Source organism: Drosophila biarmipes, chromosome X, assembly GCF_025231255.1.
Source record: "Drosophila biarmipes strain raj3 chromosome X, RU_DBia_V1.1, whole genome shotgun sequence".
Lineage (NCBI taxonomy): Eukaryota > Metazoa > Arthropoda > Insecta > Diptera > Drosophilidae > Drosophila > Drosophila biarmipes.
The window spans coordinates 12945858-12973265 of NC_066611.1; the positions used below are offsets into that span (position 1 = coordinate 12945858).

The 27408-nt window shown below is 37.4% G+C and overlaps 2 protein-coding genes across 7 annotated transcripts in view; one reads left to right on the forward strand and one right to left on the reverse strand.

Moving 5' to 3' along the window:
• Window positions 1-27408, reverse strand: part of LOC108025598 (cAMP-specific 3',5'-cyclic phosphodiesterase) — a 139344-nt gene that overhangs the window by 90727 nt on the left and 21209 nt on the right. The window lies entirely within an intron of this gene.
• On the forward strand, window positions 15734-17240 carry LOC127010713 (uncharacterized). The gene is made up of 2 exons (XM_050885292.1): window positions 15734-16017; window positions 16078-17240. Exons 1-2 carry the CDS (start codon window positions 15806-15808, stop codon window positions 17180-17182), a joined length of 1317 nt encoding a protein of 438 aa, XP_050741249.1. The 5' UTR covers window positions 15734-15805; the 3' UTR covers window positions 17183-17240.

Genomic DNA, 27408 nt, shown 5'->3' on the forward strand with positions numbered 1-27408 from the left:
AACAATCTACACTGCGAGAAAAAAATTTAATTCTAAAAAATTAAGCAAAAGTCATATCTTTTATATTTTTGTATTGTCAAAAAAATACACTTCTCTCTAAAATATTAATTTTATTTAGGGTTTTTAAGTTCTTTAAGTATTTTAAGCATATTTCATTACTTTTGATCAAAAAAATCTGTTGGTTATAACAAGTTGGGAATTTTAAAAGTAAAATATTTGAGGTGTTTTTTTACTGTAAACCTGTTCCTAATCTTTTTTATCAGAGTCTTTTAACATAATTAAAATAACATAAAAAATTTGAGCCATTACTACTAGTGTTCTTTAATTTTTATTAAAATAATATTTTTGTTAGAAGAACTTGGGAATTATAAGAATAAAATACTGCAGTGAAGTTGGAAAAAATACTTTTCGATTTTTTTCCGCTCAGTGTGTAAACGTTTGAGATGCAGGAATTTACTGTAGCCTACGGGCTCGTCTCCCAGGATTCTTGTCCCCCAACTTAACTCTGTCCCTTCCGTTGACACTTTGCCTATTTTATTTTTGTTTTTGGGCGTGACACTCAAAGTAATTGGAATTCGGGCAGAAAAATGAGTGACAACCGCCGCCGGCCCAGTTAGTCGCTGCCGTTCGATCAACTGAATTGCAGGCAATTGAGTGTAGTTGCACTAGGAATTTCCCTGCCGATAATAACACTTTTCGCAATCGATGCGATTGCATATTACATCGAATTGTTCATTTGCAGCACTATTTATTGCACCTCCCTGTATAGAGTGCATATTTGATTTGATTTGCCCGCTTGGCTCGTTTTCCTTTCCGCCAACAAACAATTGGCGAGGGAAGAGGCACAACGGCGGGGCAACAAAACCAATTTGCATATACGGCAAACAAGGCGAAAGCAATAAGCGTCATGTGTTGATTGCCACGCCCCTCCCAACGCCCAGGTTTGGTGGAATATACATATGTGTGTGTGGCATAGTTAACAAAGGTTTCCACCGCATTCCCAATCCCCAACACATGTCAACATCATTAGCTATATATCAACTTCACTTTCAATGCCTGCCCAATGAATTTTCTTAACGATGCAGGGCGTGGAACAAAAAAAGGAGGCCAAAACACAATGGCTTTAAATTTTCGGGGGTTACGACATCTAGAGTTGTTTTTTCCCTTTTACAAGCTATTTCTTGGGTAATTTGAAAATCAGAAACTCCGTATATAGGTGTGCAAAAGTATGCAATAAAAATATGATTCTTAAGATTTACTCTGAGAAAAGGTGTTATTTTTCACTGCATACTTTTGGACATCTTCTACAACAGATTTTAAATTTATTTTAAAAGTATATTTTCACCGTAATCGTCTAGCCCGGAGATTACAGGGGGCTATCCCAATTCGCAGGCTCAAAAGAAGACATTTTGGGCTGCTCCTAAGAGACTAATATGAATATATTATTTACTTGAAACTAGTCGTAATTTGATCTACTCCTATATACCAAGTTGAAAACTAATTATAATTTATAATTAAGAGATTATTTACTTAAGAAAACATTTAGGTTAAAGGCTTTAATTAGATCTGTTCCTGGATTATATTAAATAAAGATGTTAATTAAAAAAAAAAAAAAAAAAAAAAAAAAAAAAAAAAAAAAAAAGTATATTTTGGAGTTCGCTCAGCTCAGCTCAGCTCAGCAGTAAAGTCTGTTCCTGTACCGTGCTTCTTACTACTTACCGGGATTCGAACCCGGACCGGCGGCACAGATCTCGAACTGGGGATTGGGAAAGCTAATCCCCAGGCTGCCGCCGGCAGATTACAGGGGGCTATCCCAATTCGCAGGCTCAAAAGAAGACATTTTGGGCTGCTCCTAAGAGACTAATATGAATATATTATTTACTTGAAACTAGTCGTAATTTGATCTACTCCTATATACCAAGTTGAAAACTAATTATAATTTATAATTAAGAGATTATTTACTTAAGAAAACATTTAGGTTAAAGGCTTTAATTAGATCTGTTCCTGGATTATATTAAATAAAGATGTTAATTAAAAAAAAAAAAAAAAAAAAAATTTTAAAAGTATGCTTTGAGTTCGAAAAAAATTTTAGATACGCTAAAAAAAAGTCGTTTTTATGGCATACTTTTAGACACCTTTAAATTTTACTTTAAGCTACGTCTAACTACTTGGTTACTTCACCTGCATGATAATTACCAAACTCTTTGCCTAGGATTAATTAAATTAAGTGAATTAAGCCAGAAAGCCATTTCATTTTGTGTGCCATTTCCTAGGGCTGATATTTTTAATTTACTGCCCCATCCCTTTGCCACCGAGGATTATGAAAGAGCTGCTGAATGAAAAGGAAATAAATTAACCTTCAACCTGGTGGCTTTTCCCCTACATTTCTGGGGCTTGGGGCGGAGGGTGGTGTGTGGTTTAGAGGCTGCACAGCTGATATTTACCAAATGAATTCTCACACACACACACCTGGGCCCGAGAACCTGAACCTGAACCTTCGACCAAATGCAATTCGCGGCCAAGGTCATCGCCGCTGACATGCATTAAAAATAAATCCACTTTAAATTGACTTTGATAGCGGTGGCGTCAAGCGAGGAAAGTGCATTATAATGTACTAAAAACTGTGGAAAAGCGACAAAAAAAGTGGTGAATCGAACAAAAACCCATCGCTGACCTTTCTAAATTCCATTGCCTACTTATAGGGAAATGGAAAAGGGGAAAATCCAGCTATCCACCAACTCAATTAACGTCGTCAATAATGCACTCTAATTGGAACAATTTCCCACTGGCGTAATTGATACCGAACGGTTATTATGATCCAATTGGATCGAATAAAATCGAATTAATGAAATGGGCTACGTCAAAATATTGGCGGTTGGAAAATTGTAAATTGCGTATAGTTTAATTAAATAACAGAAGGGTATTTTAACTTGATTACTAGATTTTCTTGGTTAAAGTAACTATCAAAAATATCCATTGAAAAACGTAAAGCAGGTTTCAAAGCAATTATTTATTTTTAAAATATATTTTTAAAGCAATTCAACTTTAGAGGAATTTATTAATAAAGTATATAAAATACTTTGGCCATTTTTAGCCAAATTGGGGCTGTCAAAATATTTTAAAGCAAGCCCTCCTTTGGTCATCGAGCTAGCAGCTACTAGATGCGCACACAAATCAGGTTCCACTTTTCCCGCCCACTTTTCCGGGTTTTCCCGGGCCCAACCCCGCGGGCTTATTGCATCATTGTGTGCTCATCATGTCGGGCTAAGTGAATTTGGCTGGTGTAAGAGAATTTTAATGCATTTTCCACATAGCAATGGATGGATAGATGGATGTCACGGGGGTTCTCCGTCTCTATGCTAGCGGAAAATCGAATTTTCCGAGGGAGGCGCAGGTGGAAAATATGGATGCCGAAACGGATGCACCACTTGCAACGGCTAATTTGTGTGAATTTGTCAGCGTGGCATTTTCATTTTATTATTTTTTATTCAGACCTGGAAAATGTGCAAAAAGGGATAAGGCTAAGGGGAAAAACAAAAAAAAAAAAAAATAGGGGGAGGATGTAAAGTTATAGTCGCAAAAAGGTCCGAGTGGCTACTTTGTGCCGGCAATTCAATCAAACTGCCATTAATAATGAAAAGCGACAGAGTTGGACGCAGAAAAAAGCGGCAGAGAGAGAGAGCTCCGAAATGTTAGCAGATTCAGGCATTTTCCACTTTCCCGCCCACTTCCGGCTACATTACTTAAGCCTATTTAAGCTCTCGAGGCGGAAGTCGGTGGGTGGGGGTGTGGCCCCTGGCAAGCACGACAATCAAAGACACAAAAACCGATGGCCAAATTCAAAGCCAAGAACGAAATTAAAGACAGGGAAATCCGAGCGGAAAAACAGGAAAAGTTGCAGAGCAAGAAAGCCATTTTCCCCTAAGAACTTAGTCTAATGTTAAGCCGAATAAAAGTCAACACGCAGTTTAGGAAGTGAACGGAACTAAGGGATAAAGCTTTGCGACCAAACGGTCTTACGAAAAGGTGACCCAAAACAGAAATCTCAGAATCCATAAATTGGATCATTTTATAGTGGTATACCGCTTAAATAGTTAAATTTTACAATAATTTGCATACAATAAATCATTTTATATTTTTTAAAATTATTTTATAAAAGTCCTTTATTCAAATAAATCGTTTAGCGATAATTAATTTTTGGTGACCCTAAATTATATTTTGAGAGCTCATTTGATCAATTTTAAAGTTGCTAACCTTAAGTGTATATCCCAAAAGGTATATACCTATAAAGCTGTATATGATTTTTTTATCTACATCGAAATTAAAAATATTAATTTTTATTCATTTTTGGTGACCCAAAATTGAATGTTTACAGCCTATAACTTTGCCATTTGTGTTCCGATCTTAAAGTTTTTCACTTCAAATCAATAATAGTTTAATTCTTTAACGTTCCCTGTTAAAATAATCGTATTCCTAAAAAGCCTGGCAACACAGTGTTAGCCAACTAAATAAGTCCCAGGGCTGCTCGGCACACGAGAGTGGCAAACACAAGATGCGGTGGCTTAATGAGTGGGTATTGGGTTTTGAATTCGGGTCTTCGGGTTACTCGCCAGGTGCGTTTTTCGACTGGGCGGGTTCACAGGTCGGCTGGCCATAAATTTGCTTAATTTATTTGTGCGTGCCGTTGCTTTAAAATCGGTAAATTGGAAGGTCGAAGACAATGGAGCGGCGTTGCGACCCACTGAGCCACCGAACCACAAAGCCACAAAACCAATTTGATGATTGCGATGGGGTTGGGGATATTCTTGGCTTGAGGGTTGCTTTAAGGTCGGCATCGCTTGGATAGGAATAACCGGGAGGGGGGGAAAATGGGCAGCACGAGGGGGGGCTTGGAATTTCTCGGCCTGGAATATTTTTGAGCCTTGTCAGTGACACACCAAAGTTCAGAGTTCAATTTGCAAAATCGGAATATCGCACATAAAAATGTCAGCATGCATTTGCCATTTAGTTGTGCCCGCGAGTGACAAAAAATATATTAAAAACCACTCAATTGCGGTTCTGTTTCTGGTATTTGGTCGACATGAAAAACTGCCTTTTGTGACCATTATTTATTGTTCTTTTTTCAGCTTATACTATACGCAGTTGCGTTTATCCTCAGCGGTGCCAGATTCATTTCTTTTATTTTTTTTTCGACCCCCGGGCATTTGTGCACGTGTAAGGGTTAATGGTAGCAAAATGTTGACTCACTAATTAATTTATTTGAAGGCATTCCAAATGTTTTTCATTTAATTTATACGACCAATTAATAACAGCATTATTAAATTATATGGGGCAGAAACGAAAATCAATAGAGTTTTGAAATCTCTTTTTATGTTATTTTTTGCTGTCTTAAAGTATGCAACAATTTATTTTAAATTTAAAAGACAACTATTCATTAATAAATGCATACTTTTAAGTGATTTTGAAACAAATGAAGATATCTCCATAAAACTTATATTACAATTGCTACTTTTAAGAGATTAATATTTTTAAAGTACCCGCCTAGTTGTTGTTACCTTAAAAGTTGTTCTCAAATCTCTTCGATTTAAATGCATTAATTTAAATTTATTTGCCGCCCGCCAATCGATCTTTAGCCCACTTGCCTTTCATGATAGTTGCCATTAATTTCCATAATAGAAACATTTAAGGGAGCACCGAGTAACCCCGAAACAACTTCTTCACACGCAACTCCCGCCCCTCTCGGCCAACCACGCCCCTAATCAATCAGTCATTCAGCCAGTCAGTCACTTCCCATCCCCCTCCCCCCCATTTTCAAGCCCCCATCGAATTTTTCCGAGTTTCCCCTCCTCAAAAAAGGAAAAAAATTGTGAGTGAGAGGTGAGGTCACAACATGGCATGCAACATTTTTTCGGGGCAAGGAGGTTAACAATTGAGAAAAGCTGGCGAATATGAATAACGCTGGAGTCACAAAAGCTGACCCAAAAGAAAATCTCAGTTTTTCCGGCAAGGGTGTGAGTTTGGAAAATGCCGAGAGAAATGCAAAATCGATGGGGGAATTTTCAGCCCTGAACAAGGGCTTTAAAGAGGAGTCGGGCGTTTCAAGTTCGCCGGGGGCCTGTGTTGATCTTTCCCACAAAAGAGGTATATCTAGGGGGTATCTTGTATCTATGACACACACTCGCCCACACACTCACAATCACACACACACACACTCAGGCCAAACATATCCAGGCAACGCATTTCAAACATTTGCCTTGAAAATGGGAGAGAAGGCGGTCAAAAATGAAAAGGGGTGAGGACCAGGCCATTGTGGCAAAGTGTTCCGTAAGAGCAGGTACAGTAAATATCAGAATAAAGGGCCGAATTTAAATCTGTAAAGGTATAAAATGAAATAACCGAAGATCACCGGCAATTGTAACATTTAGGCCGAAGCTTTGTGACCTTATATCGCTTTAGGCATTTTTAAAATATTTTGAAAATATTTTTTGTATACAAAATTCATTTTTTTTGTTCAAGAATTATTTAAAAAAATATTTTACAATTACAAAAATATTTACATTGTTTAATGATCTGTGTAAAAATGCTGCTTTATAGAAAACATAATATAGTTCATTCCATTTTCTTTTTTTATAATATCCCATCCTCTTGAAAATTCAAAAATATTTAAAAAATTATATAATTTCTGGTAGTAGAAAAATTGTAACCCCAAACGTTTGTTTAAATTTTTAATTAATTAATGCTTAATAAAAAATGTATATTTTTATATTTATCATAGACTATAAAAAAACATTTGAAATGCACTGTGTAACAATTTTGGTTAGTAAACTTTATTTTCCAATAATTCACCATATCTGGCAGGTGCAAACATTCCCATTGCCAACTTTTATAGCGTCCCATAAATAGCGTAGGTATTTTTTAGCGAGGGCAGCCTGTGGTGCCCTTATCAGGCGGCTGCTTGACTGGGAGAATGGACAGGTGAGTGTCTGCCCTTGGCTTTGCTCATTTTTCCAGTTTCTGCTATCAAAATATTTATAGGCACTTCAAGCTCGCACACACACACTTGCCATCTCTCTTTTTAAGGCGATTTAATATGTTTTCCCGGACTCCCCCGGGTTTTCCTGCTGCCTCTTTGGAGGCAATTACATAATAATTCAATGAATAACAAGGAGTAAAGCAAATATAAATATAAGATGACGAAAGAAACGTGAACAATGCCGCTGCTGGAGGGCGCAGGTGATAGACGGAGTTTTTCCATTTCCCATATGCTCCGCTGGCCAGAGAGGAAAGCTGGAGAAAGACGACTGACAAGCGGCCGGGCGAGATGAAAGCAAATGGCGAAGACAAAGAGCGAGACGGCAGAACGCTGCCGCGGGGAAAGGTCAAAGGTGAGGGAAAGTTTGCTCCTGTCGGTTTTCCACTTCGGTCGCAACTGTGTGCTTTTTGTTTCACTCGAAGCACTTGGCTTATGACCCCAGCAGAACTTGCGCAACTGATATTGTCTCTTTGTTCACTTTGATGGCCCATCTTGAAAGTACCACTATTGTTAGAAGCTGCTGAGGTTTTTCAAAATACTTTCTAAGATAACTATAAAAAAACCTTATAAAAAATGTTTTTCAACTTTATTTTCCATATTTTTATTAAATACAAGGTAAGAATTTATTTAGAGCTACAGTTTTTGAAAAATATACGAGTATGTTTTATAGATTTAAAATATATTTAAGAACTCTTTAATAAAAATATAAAATTATTAATAATAATTTTATTTTGCATGGGATTTTTTATAGTAATAAAAGCGAATATATTTTGTTAATAAAAATATTTAAAAAAAAATAATAAATCATAAATAATTAAATCTCACTTAAATTGTTTTAAAATAAAATCCCTTTAAAATAATTTTTTATTCAGCTGGAAAAAACCTCTTCCCTAAGAAAACCTAAGTAAAAAAAATCGAAGAAAACCTAGCGACCGGAAAATTGAGCAATTACAATTATGAAAGAAACATGAACAGATTGTGGACTGAAATAAACGAGCTCATACATAAATGTGCTCAAACTTCACCTTCCCCGACTCCATCTCACTTTTTTCCTTAAAAAGATTGTTTATTTACTTCCGTTTGATTGGCCCGTGAAAATCTACTCTAGTGGTTTTGGTTTTTCTCAGCTGGCGTGTAATTTCACATGAAAATTATATGGTTTTTATGTGGCAAATCTGGCTTTGGCTTGGTTTTTAGTATTTACCTTTGTGATATTTTTGCATTGATTTTCTCGTTCATAGGTGTGTCATATTTTCTTTATTTTTCTTCTTCTTTTGACCCACCGCCCCCCCACTTTGGCTAAGATTTTGCTCCACTTTAATCCGCTTTTCCATTTTCCTCGCCTCGAAATTTTCTCGTTTTTTTCGCCTCCTCTTTTCTCTGACAACATTTCATATTCTTGGGCTGTCTGGTCTTCTGTTGCTTTTCCACGTCTTCTGTTTAAGTTTCTATGTCGGTGAGCAGAATTTTCATTTGCTCTTCGGTCACGCCCCCCATTTCCCGACCGCCCCCATTAACCCTTGAGGGAACGGCTCTTTGTCTTGTCTCCGGTTTTCCTTGTTTTCACTTTATGCTCGCTGCGTGCTCCAGTTGAACGTGAGTGGGATTTGTTTTTATTGGAATTATTAATTGTTCATTTTTTCCTTGATTAAACCGTGTGCCAAGAGATAAATCTTATGAGTGGCAGCTTAATTCCGCTTTATAGGAGTCTTAGAAATGTGCCCTCGGGCCCGAATGGTGTCTCCAATTAATTGCATCCTTTGACTTTGCTCCTGTATCTCTTTTGGTTTCATTATTTTTTTGTATTTTTCCACCTGCTTTTCAATCTGCATCGCAGCTTGGAAAATGAGAACGAGGCTGCCAGCTCTAATTAAATTATGAAGTGTTTTCTGCCACATTTAACCATCCCCTCCACGTCGCCACCACTTTCTCAGCAGCGTGTCAGTGTCAGGCGAAAGCGAAACAAGTGCTCCCTTTTTGGTAAAAATAACTTATTTTAAATCTAATAATAAACATAGCTGCCGTAGGCTTTAAAAATGTTGTTTAAAGTATTTTTAGATTAAATAAAAATTATAACTAAAAAATATGGATATTTTCAAAACTCATTTGGTGTGTTTTAGGGAGAAGAATAACTTTTCCATTTTCCAAATTATTTGTAACAAGATTGAATTAAAGTCAAATTCATTTTTAAAATATAATTATGTAATAAAATATATAAATAAAAATTATATGTAAAATGTACTTTAAAATTTTATCAAACGAGCTCTTAACCTTTTTGTATTATTTAATTTAACAATTTATTTAAAAATGTTTTCCAAATTTTGTTTGTAACATTTTTATTTAAATTTAGACAACAGAACACCCTTGTCCTTTTTCAAAATTATTTGAAATAAGATTGAATTGAAATAAAATTTCTTTAAAAAAAAGATTATATAAATAAAATTAACATGTAAAATATATTTTCAAATTTTATCTAAGAGACCCTTAACTTTATCGTAAAATTTAATTTAGAAATTTATTTTACCTACAATTTTCTGCCAGTGTGCCCGCAGTTGTTGTTGCTCGAGTGCTCAGCGAGCTGGCAACACTTGTACACCAAACTTTCCCGCCCCGCAGAAGGTAGAAAAAAATATGCAGGGAAAAGCGGAAACGGAAGCTGTTTGAGCTTTGTTAGGGGAAGTGGCAAGGGTTGCAGGAAAAGCGGGCGGGTGGAAAAGCCCACGAGAGAGCACACAAGCACTCCCCAAAAATACACAAACAAAATATTCATACAAATTAGGAGGCAAATTAAATTCACACACACACATGCTCGAGGGTCAACTAACGGACCCATTAGAAGGGGTGAGGGGGTAGGGGGGTTAGGGGGTGGTTGGGTGGCTGGCTTAGAAAATGAAAATGGAAAATGGGGTCCAGGGAAAACAGGTGGAAAGCCCTGGGGCCATTCGACAATATGAAAACTGATTTGTGCTCGTTATTGTTAACGATGTTCATTAAAAAAGTTATTGTGTGCCCGGAAAAACGCAAGAAAAGCAAACATAAAGAATTTCCCTGGCCTCTGTTGATATCATAAGGAAATATGAAGAGTTTACAGCCGGCTTAATGGCTTAATGGAAAATGTGAACGACAGGTGTCAGGGGGAATATGCATATATTGGCCATAAAGAAAATGCTGTCAGCTAATGGCCAGGAATTTGTCAAATACAAAAGTTTTCTAGAATTTTCACAGACACTAAATATTTTTAAAACCAAAATGGTTATAAAGTGTTTATATTATTTCAACCCACATAACTGGGAATTCTAAAACACTATATGTTCGTTGATATATTTTATACATTTTTCTAGAAATGTATTTTCTTTCTGTGGATATATTTAGGTTTACCACCATCCTTTTGCCAACAAAGGTTGAATGTAAGCCAAATGTGCTGGCGGCCAAGTTAGTAGACAACCTGTTGACGAAATCGCAAAAGCATCTTGTACGTCTTATATATAAATGCCGTCATCACAGTTTATTTGTAGCAATTTCCCCTAGAAATCAATACGAAAGCCAAACGGAAGCGGAAAACAGCAAGGGGATGCGGCAAAAATACCCTCAGGTGAATTAAATAAAAGAAATATATGCCCTGAACTCATAAATCCGTATGAATAATGTCTCAAAAATGTTTGTGACAACACATTACAATTTCCCTTTTTTTTTTACACAACAATAAAAACACGCATTATAATGCCAACATGAGCTGGAATTACCAAGAATTTTGTTAAATCAGCTGCAAAAAAGAGGATAACGAGAAAAGTGCTTTACAGGAAGCCTGATTCTGAGTAAATAAACCATTTAAAGAGGGTTTTTTGTAGTGAGTTTTTTTTTGTGCTTTTTCTGTAGTATATAAATAAAATTATCCTATTAATTTTAAAGCGATTTGTAAAGTATTTTTTTAAGATATCAAGGCTAACGTTTAACATAAGTGGTTTCAGAGAAAAATGTTGAAGTTATGAAACCTTCTCTATTTAATTGCAATTGCAAGCGGGCTGTGGCATATTTAATATTGCCGCTTATGGACGGTTTTCCCAACCGCTTTCCACTGAAAATCTCACCACGACCCCCGGGTCAGGCGTGTATATATATTTTTTTTTAATTTCAAACCCTGTCATCTGGCTGCTGGGTCACTTTTTTGCCCCATCTTGCCGTGGCGGTAACCGTAACCTGCAGCCATCAAAGAATTCTTGTCAACAATTTCCAGTTGCGCGGAAAACCAACAATCGCCACCCATTCGCCGCCCACCTTTGACCCCCCTGGAAAAGCGTGTAAAACTTGATTAGCTGCAAGAATGCGATGGCGGCCATTGAGCCCCGAGCACTTGTGTTCGCCCCTCTAGTTGGACAGCTCTAAAAGGTTTTCCTTTTTGGAAAAAATGGGAAAGGTTTACAAGTTATTTGGGATCACTTATCTTGTGGAAAACCTAAAATGGTTTCAGAAGAAAGTTCTTATAAAGCCATTTTCATTAAGTTTAAATAAAACCCGGGGATTCGCCATCAAAAATTGTTGCGCCAAACCTTTTTCAAAACTGGGAGTGCATCCAATGGCATTCGCCAGGCTCCGCCCCTTGGTCCTTTGTCAAGGATCTGCCGTCCATGGAATGTGTATTTTTGTTATCTCTTTTTATTTTTTGTTTGTTGCTCTGGTATTAAGTTGTCAACATGGCAACACAGTGGGAGACAATGGGGGGCGGAGAGCAAATATTTTGCATAAACTACAAGCAACTGGAGGGGAAGGGGAAAAGGAAAAGGACAGCGCCAGAAACTGGAACAGAAGGAGACTGACAGCCAGAAAGGACGAAGGACGAGGGGCGCAGGACTACGAGTGACAGCCATCGAAACTGTCGACTTTCTGTCAATCGCTGCCATTTCGAATACTGAAAGGGAAAGGCCAATAAGGGAATACACCAAACTGAAAATATCTCTATATTAAATCCGCGAAAGTATGAGCCTTAAGAGGCCAAGAAAAATGTGATTCAGATTGTTTAAATAATTATCCTAGTGTTGTATAAATTTTAAATATTTTAAATATTTTAAATATTTTTGACATTGTTAGAAATTAATTCATTACGAAATATTTTAAAAAAATAATTTTAACTCTTGAGTTAAAGAAAATAGTATTTTGAAACAGCATTTATATTTTCTCTATAATGCCTATACAATGTTGTATAGAACTCAATTTCTGAAGATTTTTTTTTAAAACATGTTGGTTTCATTTTCCTGAAATTTACCTAAAATGTAGTAATAATAAAATAATTTTTTGAATACAAATTCATTAAATAATCATAGAAAGGTTTTTAATTTTGGAATACAATTATTTTTCCAAGCCCTATTTATATTTTCTAAAAAATAATTGTTGGGACCTTTTTTTTCTAATCACTGTTTTAAAAACATTATGATTTTATCTGTTAGAATTACATTTAAGATGAGTAGAAATATAATAAATTCTGGATTATAGGAAAACCTACTTCCGGAGATTTAAAGCTAATGACAAACAAATACCTATAACGATTCTTTGACTGATGAATGAAAGGGTAATATATCCCCGATGATATCTCCAATGCAATTTATTATATCATTTTGTGAGTGTAGCTGCTTGGGCGTCGCTTGACATTTTGCTCCGCACACCCTCTCCTCCCCAGCTTCACTTTCACTCTAACACTCGCCATCTCGCTCGCTCCTCGAGCTGCGGGCGATAAGGATAATAAGCACACACATAAATATAATACGGCCAAAGGATTGCCGCGTGCCCCAGTGTGTGTGTGTGAGTATCTGTGTGAGGACGTGGCCATGTGTGCGTTGGCATTAAGCGCATCAACGTTAATGGCTCCAGTGGAAACGCGGAAGCTCTGAAACTCAGCCACTCGGCGACCGAGAAGCTCGCAAGCCCAGAAACTCAGAGGACTCAGAGTCTCAGAAACTCCGGGCAACAGTCAGCAAGGACATCGCATCGCATTCGAGGAGCTTAGTGATCCCAGCTAGGAAGTGGACACTTAAAGCGCCCCGGGAAAGGACATTCCCCGGGCGGAGTGAGGGGCAGCACCCCCAAGTACTTCAAATATCACTCATACGCACTGTGAGCCCTGGTAAAAATAAATATGAATATTGGTGGCCGATTTGTTTGCGACTTCCCGGTGGGCAGAGAACAGCATGTAGGCACAGTTTGTGGTCGAGCATAAAATCTATTTTGATTGGCCTTTTTAAACAAACAGCCAAGCGCAGAACAATAGAGGTATTTAAACAGATTGAAAGGGGTATTTATGCCTTTTTCGCTCTTGTTAAAGTGAAAAGAAATATTTCTGTAATCAATTTAAAATGTGTAAAATATATCTCTTGGTGTTCGAATTAAAACCAGTGCTAAATCACCTGCAAAATAAATACAATTTTATCACATCTCCCGATAATGATTTATAATTGCCAAAAAAAAAGTGGGCAAGCAAATATTTTATAAGCCATTTTCAAGATAATAAAATGCATTCCCACCGCACTCGTAAATCTCTGATTAATTATTTGCACAGGCAATTCGTGTACCTTTAATTGCCGAAAATTGCGTCACAAATGGAAAACGCTTTAGTGCACGAGCGGAGCGCTTTTCCACCCCATTTTCCCCGCACTTTGGCTCAGCTTTTCCTTTATGCCCGGTTAATTTGTTTGCCTAACCACTTGCCGAGGTCGCAAAAAGCACGGTGGCGGCCAAACTTTCGCACTGGTCAGGCAAAAACCAAGTTGATTAGGCGACATAAAACAAGTTAATGACAGGGCTCATTATGCCGTCGCAGCTGCGTAGGAAAAATCCAGAAAATCCAGCTTTTCCACGGCTTACACACACGCCATTAATCATGTAAAAAAATATATGCTACTACCCAGGGTAATTTAAAAAGACCACACTTATCGCAAATGTGAATAAACAACTCGCTGCAAATGATAAATAGAGTATTACAGCATTCAATATGTATTATCCATGTATTGTTGAGAGCACCGAGAGATTTTCCTTTCTTTCTTTTTTAAGGTAATTTATGGCCTGGCCTCCCGCAAGAATTGATAAATTTTTGAATACGCTGCGGGTAGCCGAAAATAAAGTATGGGAGACTCGGGCGGCTGGCGAACCGAATAAAAATGATGAAAGACTTGGGCGCCTCACGTTGCGTATACTTGATGAGAGAAAGGCCAATAAAATGCGGAAAGAAAAGGCATAAAAGCTGCACAAACAAACAACGAGTGTCGATGAGCCAATGAGCAGCATGGCACTGGCAAATGGGAAATCGGAAAATCGGAAAAGTCTAGGCAGGCAAAAGTTTTCCACCTCTTTGCCAAGCTGCCTGCAAGTGCCATTCATTATTAAATCAAATTGACACGCGTCCATTTTCCCCTCTTCCACCTTGGCAGACTGCATTTTCCCAGGCATGATCGATGGGGTGAATCCAATGCAATTACACTTACGCGAAACTTTTATTTCGGCTTTCCCCGAGAAAGGTAAAAATTAGGGAAAAAAAGAAAGGAAAATAGGGGGAACAGAATCCTGCAAATGCATTTTTTAACAGCCCTCGCTCTGTGGCATTAGGAATCAGGGAAAACTAAAAGTAATTTGCGGCTGGCGAAAGTTTTGTTTTCGAGTAGTTGCAAATGGAGTTCATTTATCATAGAAGAAAGGCGTCCAGAGTGGCAAACAGCATTTGCACCACTTATTTGAGTTTTCCTCTGGCTAAAAACATTAAGTCTAGCCGTGTTAAATGTCTTAAAGAAGGCCAAAACGTATTTGCCACCAAAAGCTTAAATTAGTTGCTTAAATACAGTTATCTTGTATTGGAAAAAAGACAGGAACTGGGGTTTTAATTTTAATATTATTTAATATTAACAATAAGTTATAAAGGCTTTGTTCAAATAAACAGAAATATTATTTTAATGCAAAAAGTGTATCTTAAGAATTTTTGTTTTATCGAATGTTTTTTATGTTTAATTTGTAAATCTATTTAAACCAATATTTTTAATGAATCTATACTTACATTTTTTTAATATCATATTAAATTTTATATTATTCCAATTTGAACTTAGGAATTTCAGCTTTCTAACTATTAAGCCAACATTTTGTTAACCATTTTTATTAATGTTTTTTAGGGAAATTTTTTACATAAATTTGATAATTTTTCGCAAATCATGATTTCCGTATTTTTTACCCAAAAAAATATCAGTATTTTGGTCACTAAAAAAAAAGTAGTGAACCAAAAATGGAATGTCATACCTTGCTGGTAACAAAATTTCCAATCGATTGGCATTAATACCTTAAAAATGTAATTTTCGAAAAAATTTCGCAAAAAATGACGATGCTACCCCTTGCAAAAAAATTGAAAATTTGACAAAAAGGCCAGAAGAAAACCGAGGAGGAAACTCTCGAAAACTGAAACTAACGTGAGTCGGGAAATGTCAAGAGACTGGTGAAAGTAAGGCCAGAGCATCAGACATTAGTTGCCATTCTGTGGGGCACCCTTCCTGTGAATCTCTACTCCGTTTTTATTTTATAAAATATTTTTAGGGTAGAAAGGTCAAAAATAAATAGTATCTTTCGCGCTCTTCAATCGTCGATTGATTTGGAAACTCTTTCATCGGAATTTATCGAACGACAATTGCTAACGCAGGAACCCTATAGAGCTGTGGTAAAATTTTACGCCTGACAATTCAGTACATTTGGATTAATAAAATTGGTTTACGGCACGCACTAGTCACGCAATTTTAACTTACTCGCACGATGGCATCCAAACGCAAATATTCTGAATCCAACTCGAATCCGACTGAGGGTAAGGAGAATATGAAGCGTTTGCTAGGTAGTAACGATACGGAGGACGGCGAGGATAAAGCCGCACTAGAAGGCGAGGAACCCTCAACCAGTACTCAATCTGGGCGAGACACAAAGGAACCCTATGGAGCTGGAACCTCCCCGCAACTTCCCGGAACGTCCTGGTAAGCCATCTTCAGTAAATTAGGCAACTCACTTGGGCTCACTCTTAAAACCCACTTCAGTGCCCCGATTTCTGCACCGTGGCCCACAACTTTTTATCATGGGGGTGTCGTTTTCCACTATGGCACACAGCTCTCCCATCCCATCCAACCAAAGGCCGACGTCGAGCTGATGCCACCTTCCGAAACGAATACTGTACTCAAGGTTGTGGAGCTGAAAGAATTAGTCAAGTTGATCCCACCACGGCCTCGGGATGAGTCGGAGGCTCCGGAGTGGCTTCAGCAGTGGAGCGAGATCGTTGGCAGGCAACTGCTTATCCTGATCATGACCTCGAGTGCCGAGCCCCCAACCGCGGGAAAGTCGGGGATCATAGTGGGTGCCCCGCAGAGTGCCTCGCAGGTCGCCTACCTATTCCGGCACGGGGACGTCGAGGCGAGTATGGATCGTTATATAGACAAGTACGGAGATTCGAAGGCCAAAAGCCTTCGTTCAATGTGGGAGGAGCTGTACGGCCCATATGTGGAGAAGCACCTGAACAGAAAGCTGAAACTGGCGAGCTTCCCAGTGGGTTGGAAGTACGGCCCCCCTAGGTTCCTGGGCCCACGCGTCCAGCCCTTGCGCTTGCGCTTGAGAACGGTGGTCTGCAGACTGTTCTGCACTCTGCAGATGTCCAGAGCCGTGGATCTGGAGGTGGCGGCCAGGAGCCTAAGCAACGCCGTCTACCAAAGCCGCCTAGGTGTGGTCGAGCTTCAGTACGAGGCCCCCCAGAGGGGCTGGCTTTGGGCCAACGGAACGGTGATGATTATCAACGTGCAAAGTGAGGCCACTCTGAACAAGAACCTGCGCGATGTGGTGTCCCGGGCCATGGGCATAGACGACTTCAGCCTCGATCCCCGCCAGAAGCTGCATCTAGTGCGACTCTACTCGAAGACCCGCTTCCCCTGGGAAGTGAGCCTGCGGGGTTTCAGCAGGGTCCAAGCCCCGACTTCAGGTCCAATCCTTCCCAGGACGGAGGTCGTGCACTACGTCAGCAAGAATATGCCCGGAGTGTCGGCCAGGGTCTTTAGGTCGGGAGAGTGCCACACCTTAGCCTCGACCACGGCGCAGGCGGATAAGATGATGAGGCACCTGTACATGCTGACGGCCATTTATCAAAAGTACTTTTAAAACAATGCATGGAAAGAAGGCCTACAACGAATAAATATTCTGTGCTTAATAAGGAAAATACTTTCTTATTTCTGAGTGGGAAACTATGGTGCTTTGGTTTTTGGTAAATTTGTTGCAAAGAATGTCGAAACAATTAGAAAATTAAAAAAAAATTTTAGATTTTTTAATAGAAAAAAATCGATTTTTCGCCAAAAACTGAGAAACCTATTTTCTGCCAAATAAGTATCAGTTTTTTGGTCGAAACAATAAAAGTAATGGACCAAACATGGAATGTCATACCTTGCCGAGCTCGTAGCAAAATTTCCAATCAATTGGCATCCACACCTTACAAATTTAATTTTTGAAAAAATTTCGCAAAAATTGACGATGCTACCCCTTGCAAAAAAATTGAAAATTTGAGAAAACTTTTAGTTTTTAGAATCGGCTTGAGAGTAACTGCGATTAATTACCTAGTTCGTTAGCTGTCCAAAACAGTGCGTATTTTAGCCCTCGGACCATTTTTGACCAAGTTACAGCAAAAAAGGACCAAGAAAAAAAACAATTTTCTCCAAAAACTGAGAAACCTATTTTCTGCCAAATAAGTATCAGTTTTTTGGTCGAAACAATAAAAGTAACGGACCAAACATGGAATGTCATACCTTGCCGAGCTCGTAACAAAATTTCCAATAAATTGGCATTCACACCTCAAAAAATTTAATTTTTGAAAAAATTTTGTTAAATATGACGAAATGTCCTCTTCCTGCAGCCAAAAACTTACCGGTTATATTTAAATTCCATGAGTAACAAATCGATCTATTTCCCCCGCGATTTCCCCAATTTGGCAACAGTTAAAGCACAGACCAATTGAGTTCTTAGTGCTGCCCTAAAAACATAAAATAATAGGGGAATTTGAGGACCCGCTGATTATGCCACCCTCAAAAATGAAAACGAATTCACTCGCAGGGCCAATAAAAGGCAATTATCGAATTTCATTGGAGTTCATTGGAGAACTTTTCTCGCTTTGCCGAAATTATAGTGGCAATGGGCGGTGGGTGGTGGGTGGCCGGTAGCAAAGCAATCATAACGTAACATGCAAAAGGCCAGCGAGACAATGGGGCACTTTCGACCCCCTTTTAACCCGCAACAACCATTCGTTTTCGATTGACACGTAAGCAGGTCCAAAAGCCACGCTAAGCGCAGCCACTCCAGGTGAATGGAGTTGTCGACGTGTGGTCGAGGCACCACCCACTGCAGCACCCACCCACCGAACCACCAACTGCACCACCTAGAGCACCACCCACCGCACCACCTAGTGCTCCACCAGCTGTCTGCAATTGAGCGCCGGTAAATTGCTCGAGACCAAAGCTCCTGCTCATAATTGGCTTTTCGTCCTGGCACGTAACCATGTGGAAACTCTTACAGTCGGCGAGGAAAATGCATTCCAAAATTAACTTACAAAATTTTTCTTATGTTCTTTTTAGGGGGATTTTTAGGTAATTAAAGTTAAATTGGTTCTTACATTTACTTATAATTTTAGTATTTTATTTGAGGACTTTCTGGTTATATATGACCTACTTTTAAAGCGAAAAAAATAATTTTTAAAATTTTAAAGTAAAAGTCATACAATAATCTTATCTTAGGCCTTTAACTAAAATTTTTATGGTGAGAAAATATTTTTATTTTGCATAAATACAAAAAATTGAACTTATACAGTTTTGGCAAAAAAAAATGTTATAAAAAAAATATACTCCCTACTTTTATACCATTCTTTGATTTTTAATAATGTTAAAATTAATAGCAATGTTCCTAAATCTATATTTTTGGCTCTTCAAAAGTTTTTAACTCCTTTTTTTAGTAGAAAAAATTAGTTTCTATTAGTTTTTAATACTACCTGAAATCCTAAATTATTTAGAATTTGGTTTATATAATATTTTGTCGCCTTTCAATGACAAAGTCAACATAATTTTATTGTGGCCAAAATGTCGCTGCCCAAAAGTGTGCTAAGCACTTTATTTGCTTGTCACCTGCTGTCTTTTGCAAAACCAATTTTGCAACTATATTGTATAACCAAATCGAAGGCAACAAACTAGAAAATGCAAAATATACAGCCGAGTACACATTTATAGGAGCGATTTTAGGTAAAATAGCTTTTATATATAATTTTCTTTTAAAAAAAAAATTTTATGATCAAAAAAATATATATAGTTTATTTATTAAATTAATAAAGAAGATTAAAGAAGCATTTCTGAATTTTTTCCACCCAGTTTTACCGAATAACTGCAAATTATTTATATTTTTCAACTATTTTACAGCAGTACCACCACCGAAATAACTAACCAGAATTGGTAAATACCCTGTATAAGTGCGGTGGATTTTAATTCCTTAGTTTTTCGTTGTGCATCCAGTTATGGACGCCACAAAAGAGTTGACAAGTTAGTTGGAGCTGGTCAGTGGCTGACTTAATTACATGGCCATCGTGTAATTTTGTTGCCACCGGCAACTTTTACATTTTCCATTTGGCACTTTCCCTCGCTTTTCCCTGCTTTCCCCATTTTCCCTGCTCTCTCCCCGACTCCTGCCACCCGATAATGCAAAACTTTCGCTTAATTCAATTAAGAGCGGAAAGTTGCACTCGACTTTGTTGCATTTTCAGGACTCGGGATGCTTGTTTGCGGCTGAAACTTGGCAATTATTTGCATCACAAAAGTCGAGATTTACGCCCACCACTTCACAGGTCCTGTGTGGGCGTGGATCCGGCCATCGATTGATTGAAAGGATAAACAAGGATTTTGGCCGGCTTTGCGGCGCTGTGCAATTAAATTATTTTCCAAAGGAGAAAATTCAGTTTTCTCTTAAATAATCTTAATTATAATGCAAAATCCTTAAGACAACAAGAGGATTATTTTTCATTTACGCAGTGGGAAATTTATAATTATTTGAAAATATTGAAGGAGAGTTTTCCAGGAATTTTGTTGAATTTAATTTTTGATTAAAATAAATTGCTTTGCAACTGCAACTTAGGTACCTGTACAAAATATTATTTCTTAAAATATGGAATCATAAATAATTTTGTTTTAAGAGAGATATAATCTTGATTATTGAAACCCTAAATCCCTAAAAATCCTAAGAGGATTATTTTTTATATTTATAGTAGTAATATATATAAAAATGTAGTAAATAAAAATTTAATAAAAATTATAATAATGTGCACATTTTTTCCATAGTCTTAAATATAGAAACGACAAATGCCTTCTTCCTTGTATAAATTGTTAAATATATTTATATTTAAAAATATTAAGAAAGTATTAACACTGAAATTAAATTTCCTAACCACGACTTTTGATTTATAAAAGTGACCCTCTATAAGTTATAATAAACTAAAGTAAAGTGCTAATCCCCCAATATCCCCACAATAACCATGGCCCATCGTCAATGCTCACACGTTTCCGATTAGTTTACAATTATTTGAGTTTTTCCATTTATTTTATTTGGTTTTTTTTTCGCCTTTTTCGGTCTAGCTGCGATAAGTTTATGGTGTGTGTCCTATAAATCACAATCAAAGTCATGTTAACAAGTTATTTGTTGCTCGTTGCTTCTTTCGCAGTCGCTGCTTTTGGTTTTTTACAGCTCTTATCTGCTTATCAGTTTATTTGGAGAGCAGCCGAAGAAAAAAAGGAACGACGCGGAAAATACTCACAGCACTCATAGTGCCCACAATAATAATAATAACATGCACATCCACTGGCTATCGCATATGGGCCAAAAAGCTGGGGCGATAACTCCTACTGGATTAGCCCTCGTGCGGCATTATCTCCGCTATAACTCATTTCCAGTTTGGCTTTGGATCCCATTTGTTGGGCCAAAACTCAGCAAACCATGTTTTTCGTTGTAGCACAATATTTTGCCTCTGCCTTTCTATGATCTGTTAAAATATTTTCTTGGGCGCTTCTCAAATTACACACATATTTCATTGTGCCCAGTAAACTAATTGCTCTGTTAGTTAATTTCATAAAATATTTATTTCCAAATATTTGCCATAAATTCTGCACTTTTAATAGAGCATTTTTTTCTGTTGGCAATTTGCTGGGACTCCTTTTGAATGAAAAATAAAAATTGTATTCACTTTTTGCCGGCTGCCTTTTTTCCACAGGATAAAGTTTCCACCGACCAACTTCAAGCTAATTAATTATTATCCCAACTTTGTTCGACTCTGCAATATGCATGACATAAACATATATTTTTATGCATATATATTTTCGCACATATATCCAAGCTGACCATAAGCAAAGTTGGCCCACAGTCTGTGGTGGGCCAAAACTTTTGGCATTCTATTACAGACTGGGGCTTATGTATGTCGAGAGCTAATCAAAAACTCGTTCAAAATTCATACACAACAGGTAGCTGGCTATGTACCTTGTAGGTTAAGTGAAAGCCAAATCAAAATCCAGCTGGCAGCGGGAAAAAAAGGGGAAGGCTGACAAAATTTGTCCGGAAAACAAAGGGAATTCACAATGGGCAAAGGGGAAAATTGGCTCTTTTTTCTTCTGTATACTCAGTCGCCTGAAAATGTAGGGCAAAAGTTTATGCAAAACAGGGGATGCCATTAAAACACTTTTAAAGATTTTCAGCAGAGACCTTTTGGGCTGAAAAAAAGGGGAAAAACAAAGTACTTAAATTGTAATAAATTAATAGGACGAGCCACTTAAATGATTTGTTTTGAATAAAATCAGATTACGCTCTCTAGAAATTTACATTAAGTATTTAAATTTAATGGCAAGCATTTCAAGTGATATTCCGTTTAAATTTAACCCTTTTTTACAGCTCATTGAAATAATTTTTAAACTACAAATTATACTAAAACCCTTTAAAATCCCCATTTACTTTTTCTTTTATTAAGCATGTGAAATCCCAAATGACCTGGGAACCCAATTAGCGAGCTTGTTTCCCTAAATACATTTATGTAATTGTGGTGAGTCCATCAGAATTCCTGACAATAAGTATCCGTGCTATGACACATTCCCATCATCATTAGATTTTCATTGGGGCAAACTACTACTAGTTTCAAATACCATTTGGGCTTCGGTGGGCAGGGGTGAAACCCTGAAATTCTGGGAACTGAACTTGAAATTAATTTCGGTTGCGGATGGCGCTGCACAAATGCAAATTGTTTTGGCCACAAAATCAGAGCACAATTGGTCAAATGTGCGTCTCCCAAAGCGACAGCTGCGGCCCATTTACCAGCTCCCAGGTTCGATTATTAATTTCGACTGACAGCGGCACATGTTTTGGCTCGGATTTTCTCCCCCATCGTCTGATTAGACCTTCTGACTATCCAATCTGGTTAGTCCAGAAGCCGAAAAGTCCCCCATCGAGGACCCTTTGATTGGAATTCGGTCGGGTTTCGGTGCCCCAAAGCCAAAAAAAATTCAAATCAAAAGGAAAGCTCCTAAATTCGTTGTAATGAACACGTGCGTCACATTGTCTCTCTACACCTGACTGTCCCAAAAATTGTTTTTAAATTAAAGGGAAAAAATATGCACTCTAATTCAATGCAAAAATAACTATGAAGAACATAAATATTAATATAAAAAATATATTTTTACTATATGATTTATTTCCAATATTTGTTATATCAAAAATATTTTCCTGGACATTAAATTCAATTAATTAATTATTAATTTAAAAATTCAAATAGTAAATAATATCATTTGTTTTTTTATATAAAACAGCTATCAATTAGGACTAAAAGGTTTTTAATATTTAATATGTTTTATTAAACAACTTCAACTTTTTTTGCGTGTTCAATAAGGAAATACAATATTTTTCCAATTTTTGCCACGTTTTCCGTTGTTAATTATTAAAATCGGGCCAGAGTCTCGTGACATAACCTGCAATCCCCTCTTTTCGCTAGCCTATTTGTTTTGCTCGACCGCAAAAAAATGGGAAAATCAAAAAAAAAATTCACAGCCGCATGGGGAGGAGGAAAAACTGAGGCCCAGCAGCTGGAAAATCGAAAATCGATGGCTCAAGTGCAAAGCGAATCGCCGCCGGGACGGGGGAGGTTATTTCTCACTGGGCAAAAAAACAAAATCCAAAAAGAATTTCACGTTGAGAAATCGATGGCGAAGATGGCGAGTGTTCGGTGTAAAATTCGCCAATGAATAGCAGCTGGGAAATCAAACAATCGAATTCAATTATTTCGTTAATTCGTGCAGATAACAGGTCGTATGCGCAATGTCAGCTAGCAATCAAACTGGAAAACACTCGATAATCATTTGATGGATGGCCACTTTTCGAGGAAAATCGCTTTTATGCATATTCAAGATAATTATTGCTTCTTAAAATATTTTTTTTTTAATTTATTTGCCTTGTTTTATTTAATTTTTGCTAGATAAAGTAAACTAGAGAAGTGTTTTTTATATACAAGTGGTCCATAAAAGGTGGCCAGAATGGTTTCGGTTTTAGGCAAAGATTTTTCATTAATGACTGTTTATGTTTGGTTGTACACAAAAGATGAAAGACCTAATGGTTTATGGATGTTTATGTGAATTTTAATGTCTGAAAGAGGTCAACAATATGGAAAATAGCGTAATTATGGAAATAAAGCTAATTAAAAGCAGTGATATTGGGAAATATTATTTATAATTTTTATATTTCATAATTACATTTTGGTAGCATGGTGTTAACTAATATATAGAAGATTTCCCTGGAAATCTGGGCCAGAAAGCCTTCAGAATGGATTCCCTAAACTCCTTGACTTTGGGCTTTGGTAATTGTATTTCGGTATTTGACTTTGCACAAGCCATCCATCATGCTGTTACAATTTCCTAGCAAAATCGGAAAATTCCCCCTGCCATTGACCAGTTGACACAAATTGCGGGCGTTAATTTTCACCATTAGCCAGGGTCAGAAGGGAAACGATGTCCGACAGTTTGTCAACTTCGATTTGTCCTTGATTTTCCATGCAAATTTCCTCCGCCACCCATCGATAGCGGGGGATATAATCAATATGGCACACAGCCTGTTGTCTTGGCCAAAGGGAAAAACAGAAAACAAAAAATACTTGGAAAAGAGAAATAAAAAAAACACGGAAAATGAATGTCAATGATTGATTGAACTTGTCGCCAAGTGGCTCTTATCAACGCATTCGTATTGCTATTTAATTACAAAACTTTTCAACTGATTGTGGTCTGGCGAAAATAATGTGTGTAGATATGCGGAGCTGTAATGAAATTCCCCTGGTGTTTTTGATAATCTCGGATAGGTAAAGAGCCAAGAAAAAAGAGGGCGTTAAGGCCAAGGCGAGCTCGGAAATAAGTGCAAATTGAAATATTACGTATACGCACAATTGCACACACAGTGTGGTTGGGCAGGGAAATTGCCAGGTTTCTTTAATCAAGATGCAAGAATACTCTTTGAAAATTCAAAAAATAAGAAAATATATCTTTAAGAATTTCTAGAATTCATTTCCCCATTTTATACCCATATATTTCATTTATTTTTATTAAACCTATATATGCATTCAGTTATTCATTAATTTAAATTAAGCGTCTTCCTGCCCCGAAAAAACCCTATTAAAATGTAACCCCCAATCGGGTTCCCAGGGTCCATAAGCCCGGGCAGTAAGAGCTTAGCGTTCTGTGGAGGGTATTTTAAGTCGCCCCCGTCATGTTGACAAAGATTATGTGACAATAAGCTTAGATAATTCATTTGCTACGAGGAGCACATAAAGCAGCCTCACCACCACACGCACACACACACTCGCACATGCGAGGGAGGAAATCAAGGGGAAAAGCGGAGAAATGCGGAGAAAGGGCGGTGGCAAATGGGCACTGAACAGAAGCAGCTGTCAATTGTGTAAATATTTTGTGGCAAAAGTACAAATAGAAATGCTGTCGATAAATCGAAGCACATGACTAGCCTTGCATTAACAGCTGCGACTTGTGTGTGCTGTTGTGTGTGCTGTTGTGTGTGTGTGTGTTTCGATGTAAAACGGGGGAGAAAGTGGAGAAAGGGGCCAGGGTGCTACTTAGGGGGCTGTCAATTACATTTCAATCATTTGAAGTTCGTGCCGCATGGGAATGGGTGTAAATGAACCATCGAAACGGAGAGTGTCCCATCAGCAAAACAGCCCAAGAAGGAATATGGGGATGAGTGGGTAATGAGTATCTAGATGATGAGAAAGTGATATAGGCGAAATAGGATTATGAGTAGAAAATGAGTATATAATGAGTGGCAAATGAGTAAGTCCCCAGTTGATTGAAAAAGGAGAACGCAAGTACTAAATGAGTAGCTAAAGTGGATATTAAATTGAATATTGCATACCCACTCAAAAAGATGATAGTGAGTATGGAAATGAGTACCATAAAATATAAGTTGTACCTAATGAGTAAGCAGAAAAGAAATAGCCAGTAAGCAGTGAGTGGTTAAAAAAGTAAAAGTAAGAAGTAAGCAAATAACTGAAGGTGGACTATGAGTATCCATATTATATCTATAAAGGTATGTTGTGAGTAGGAAATGAGTTGCTAATGAGTAGCCACAGTGAGTAAGTTGTAAGTGGATAAAAGAAAGATAAGTGCTAGAGTGGATAGTAGAGATACAAAAGTTCGAAATGAGTAGCTCCATAGTAGTCAGATAACTGATATAACTAAAGTAAGTAGAAAGTTGCTAACAGAGTAGAGAAGTTAGTAACTACATTTGAATAAGATACGCTATAAGAAAGAATTCCAATCCCTATTCAATCAAACCTATTTTTCAATAAATATATATATGAATACAAATATAAAGTTACCAAGTATGACAAAATGATAAAGGTATTTTAAATCGTAGGTATAAAGGATTATTAAATTAGCAAACACATTGGTTGCCAAGCAATCATTTTGTCCCTCATTTCGCTGCAAACATAAAATATACGCTGGTGAGCTACTCATTTGGAAAGCATTTTCATCCAACTGCAAATAAATGAATAGCTCGCTGGTGTATTTGCCTTGCAAATGTGACTCATAAAAGTCAAGAAATGCACGAATCGAACACTTCCAATTTTTTCCATTTAAATGTAAATTGGAGACACATGTGCTGCCATTTCGGGGTCATAGTTTTTCTCTTTCTTCCCCCTTCCTTGTTCATTTTTGAGAATTTTCCTCTGTGGCTTTCGCCGCAGACATTGGTTTTTATCAAATTTGTCTTAATTTGCCAATCAGTTTGAACGGCTTTCCGTTCCCGAAAGCTCGGGCCGATAAGTGTGTCGCCTGATGCTCTGGTAAATCTATATCTACAGCTATATGGACAAAAATCTAACCGATCTAATCGTCAAGATTTTTATGGGTTCTTTCTTTCGAAAAGGGTGTATAAATTCCAATGGACTGCCCAGTCGCACTGTCGCCGGGGAACAGTCATACGTCAATCAGTTTTTGATCGCACTACAGTGGACACCCGGTTATGTCACACGGCCGCATAAACTTCGGTGTTATCTACGCTGAATTGTATAATTCTCTTTTTTTTATTATTTTTTGGGGGGGCTTTCTAGAGCACTTGTCCCCGGAATACCTACTTCAGGCCTTAAGTCGTCGGGTCTCTATCGCATTTGGGGCTTATCTTATCGACTGGCCAGCGACCACCCCCATCCATCCACCTATCCAGCGATCCACCTATCCGACGATCCAGCAATCCATTATGAAACATTTCGCATTTCTGTTCCGTGATTAATTTTGAATAAAATAGCCCCAGCAAAGTTATGGTGGATTTAACAACAAGCCATGCCACTGGGCAAGTGAGATATTGAAAATAACCCATCTGAAATACACTGGGTGTAAAAAGTGGTGATTTTTCATTTATTTTGGAGGTTTTTTTGCCCATAAAATTGTTTTTAAGAAATAAAATGTTAGTTAAATGCATTAATGCTTAGGAAATTCAATAAATAGGTTTATAATATTTTATTTTATTTTTATTTAAAACTACAAAAAATTACTGGCTATTATTTATGAATTTAAATACTTTATTCTCAATAAAAAGTTTTGGGGAAAACGTCTGTAGGAAAGTTAAAAAGTGGGTTAATTGAAATAAATATATTTAAGATTTACGAGATTTGTGGCCTCTCCTTGTGATTTAAAATATTTCTGATTTTTGGCAGGCACTGTGAGCTGCATCCGTCGGCCTCTTCATCTTCATTATCGAATGACAGACATTGCTGCAGATGCATTTCCCAGATAGGCCTTCGGGGAGGGGCGTTCCTCAAGTGCCCCTCCTCG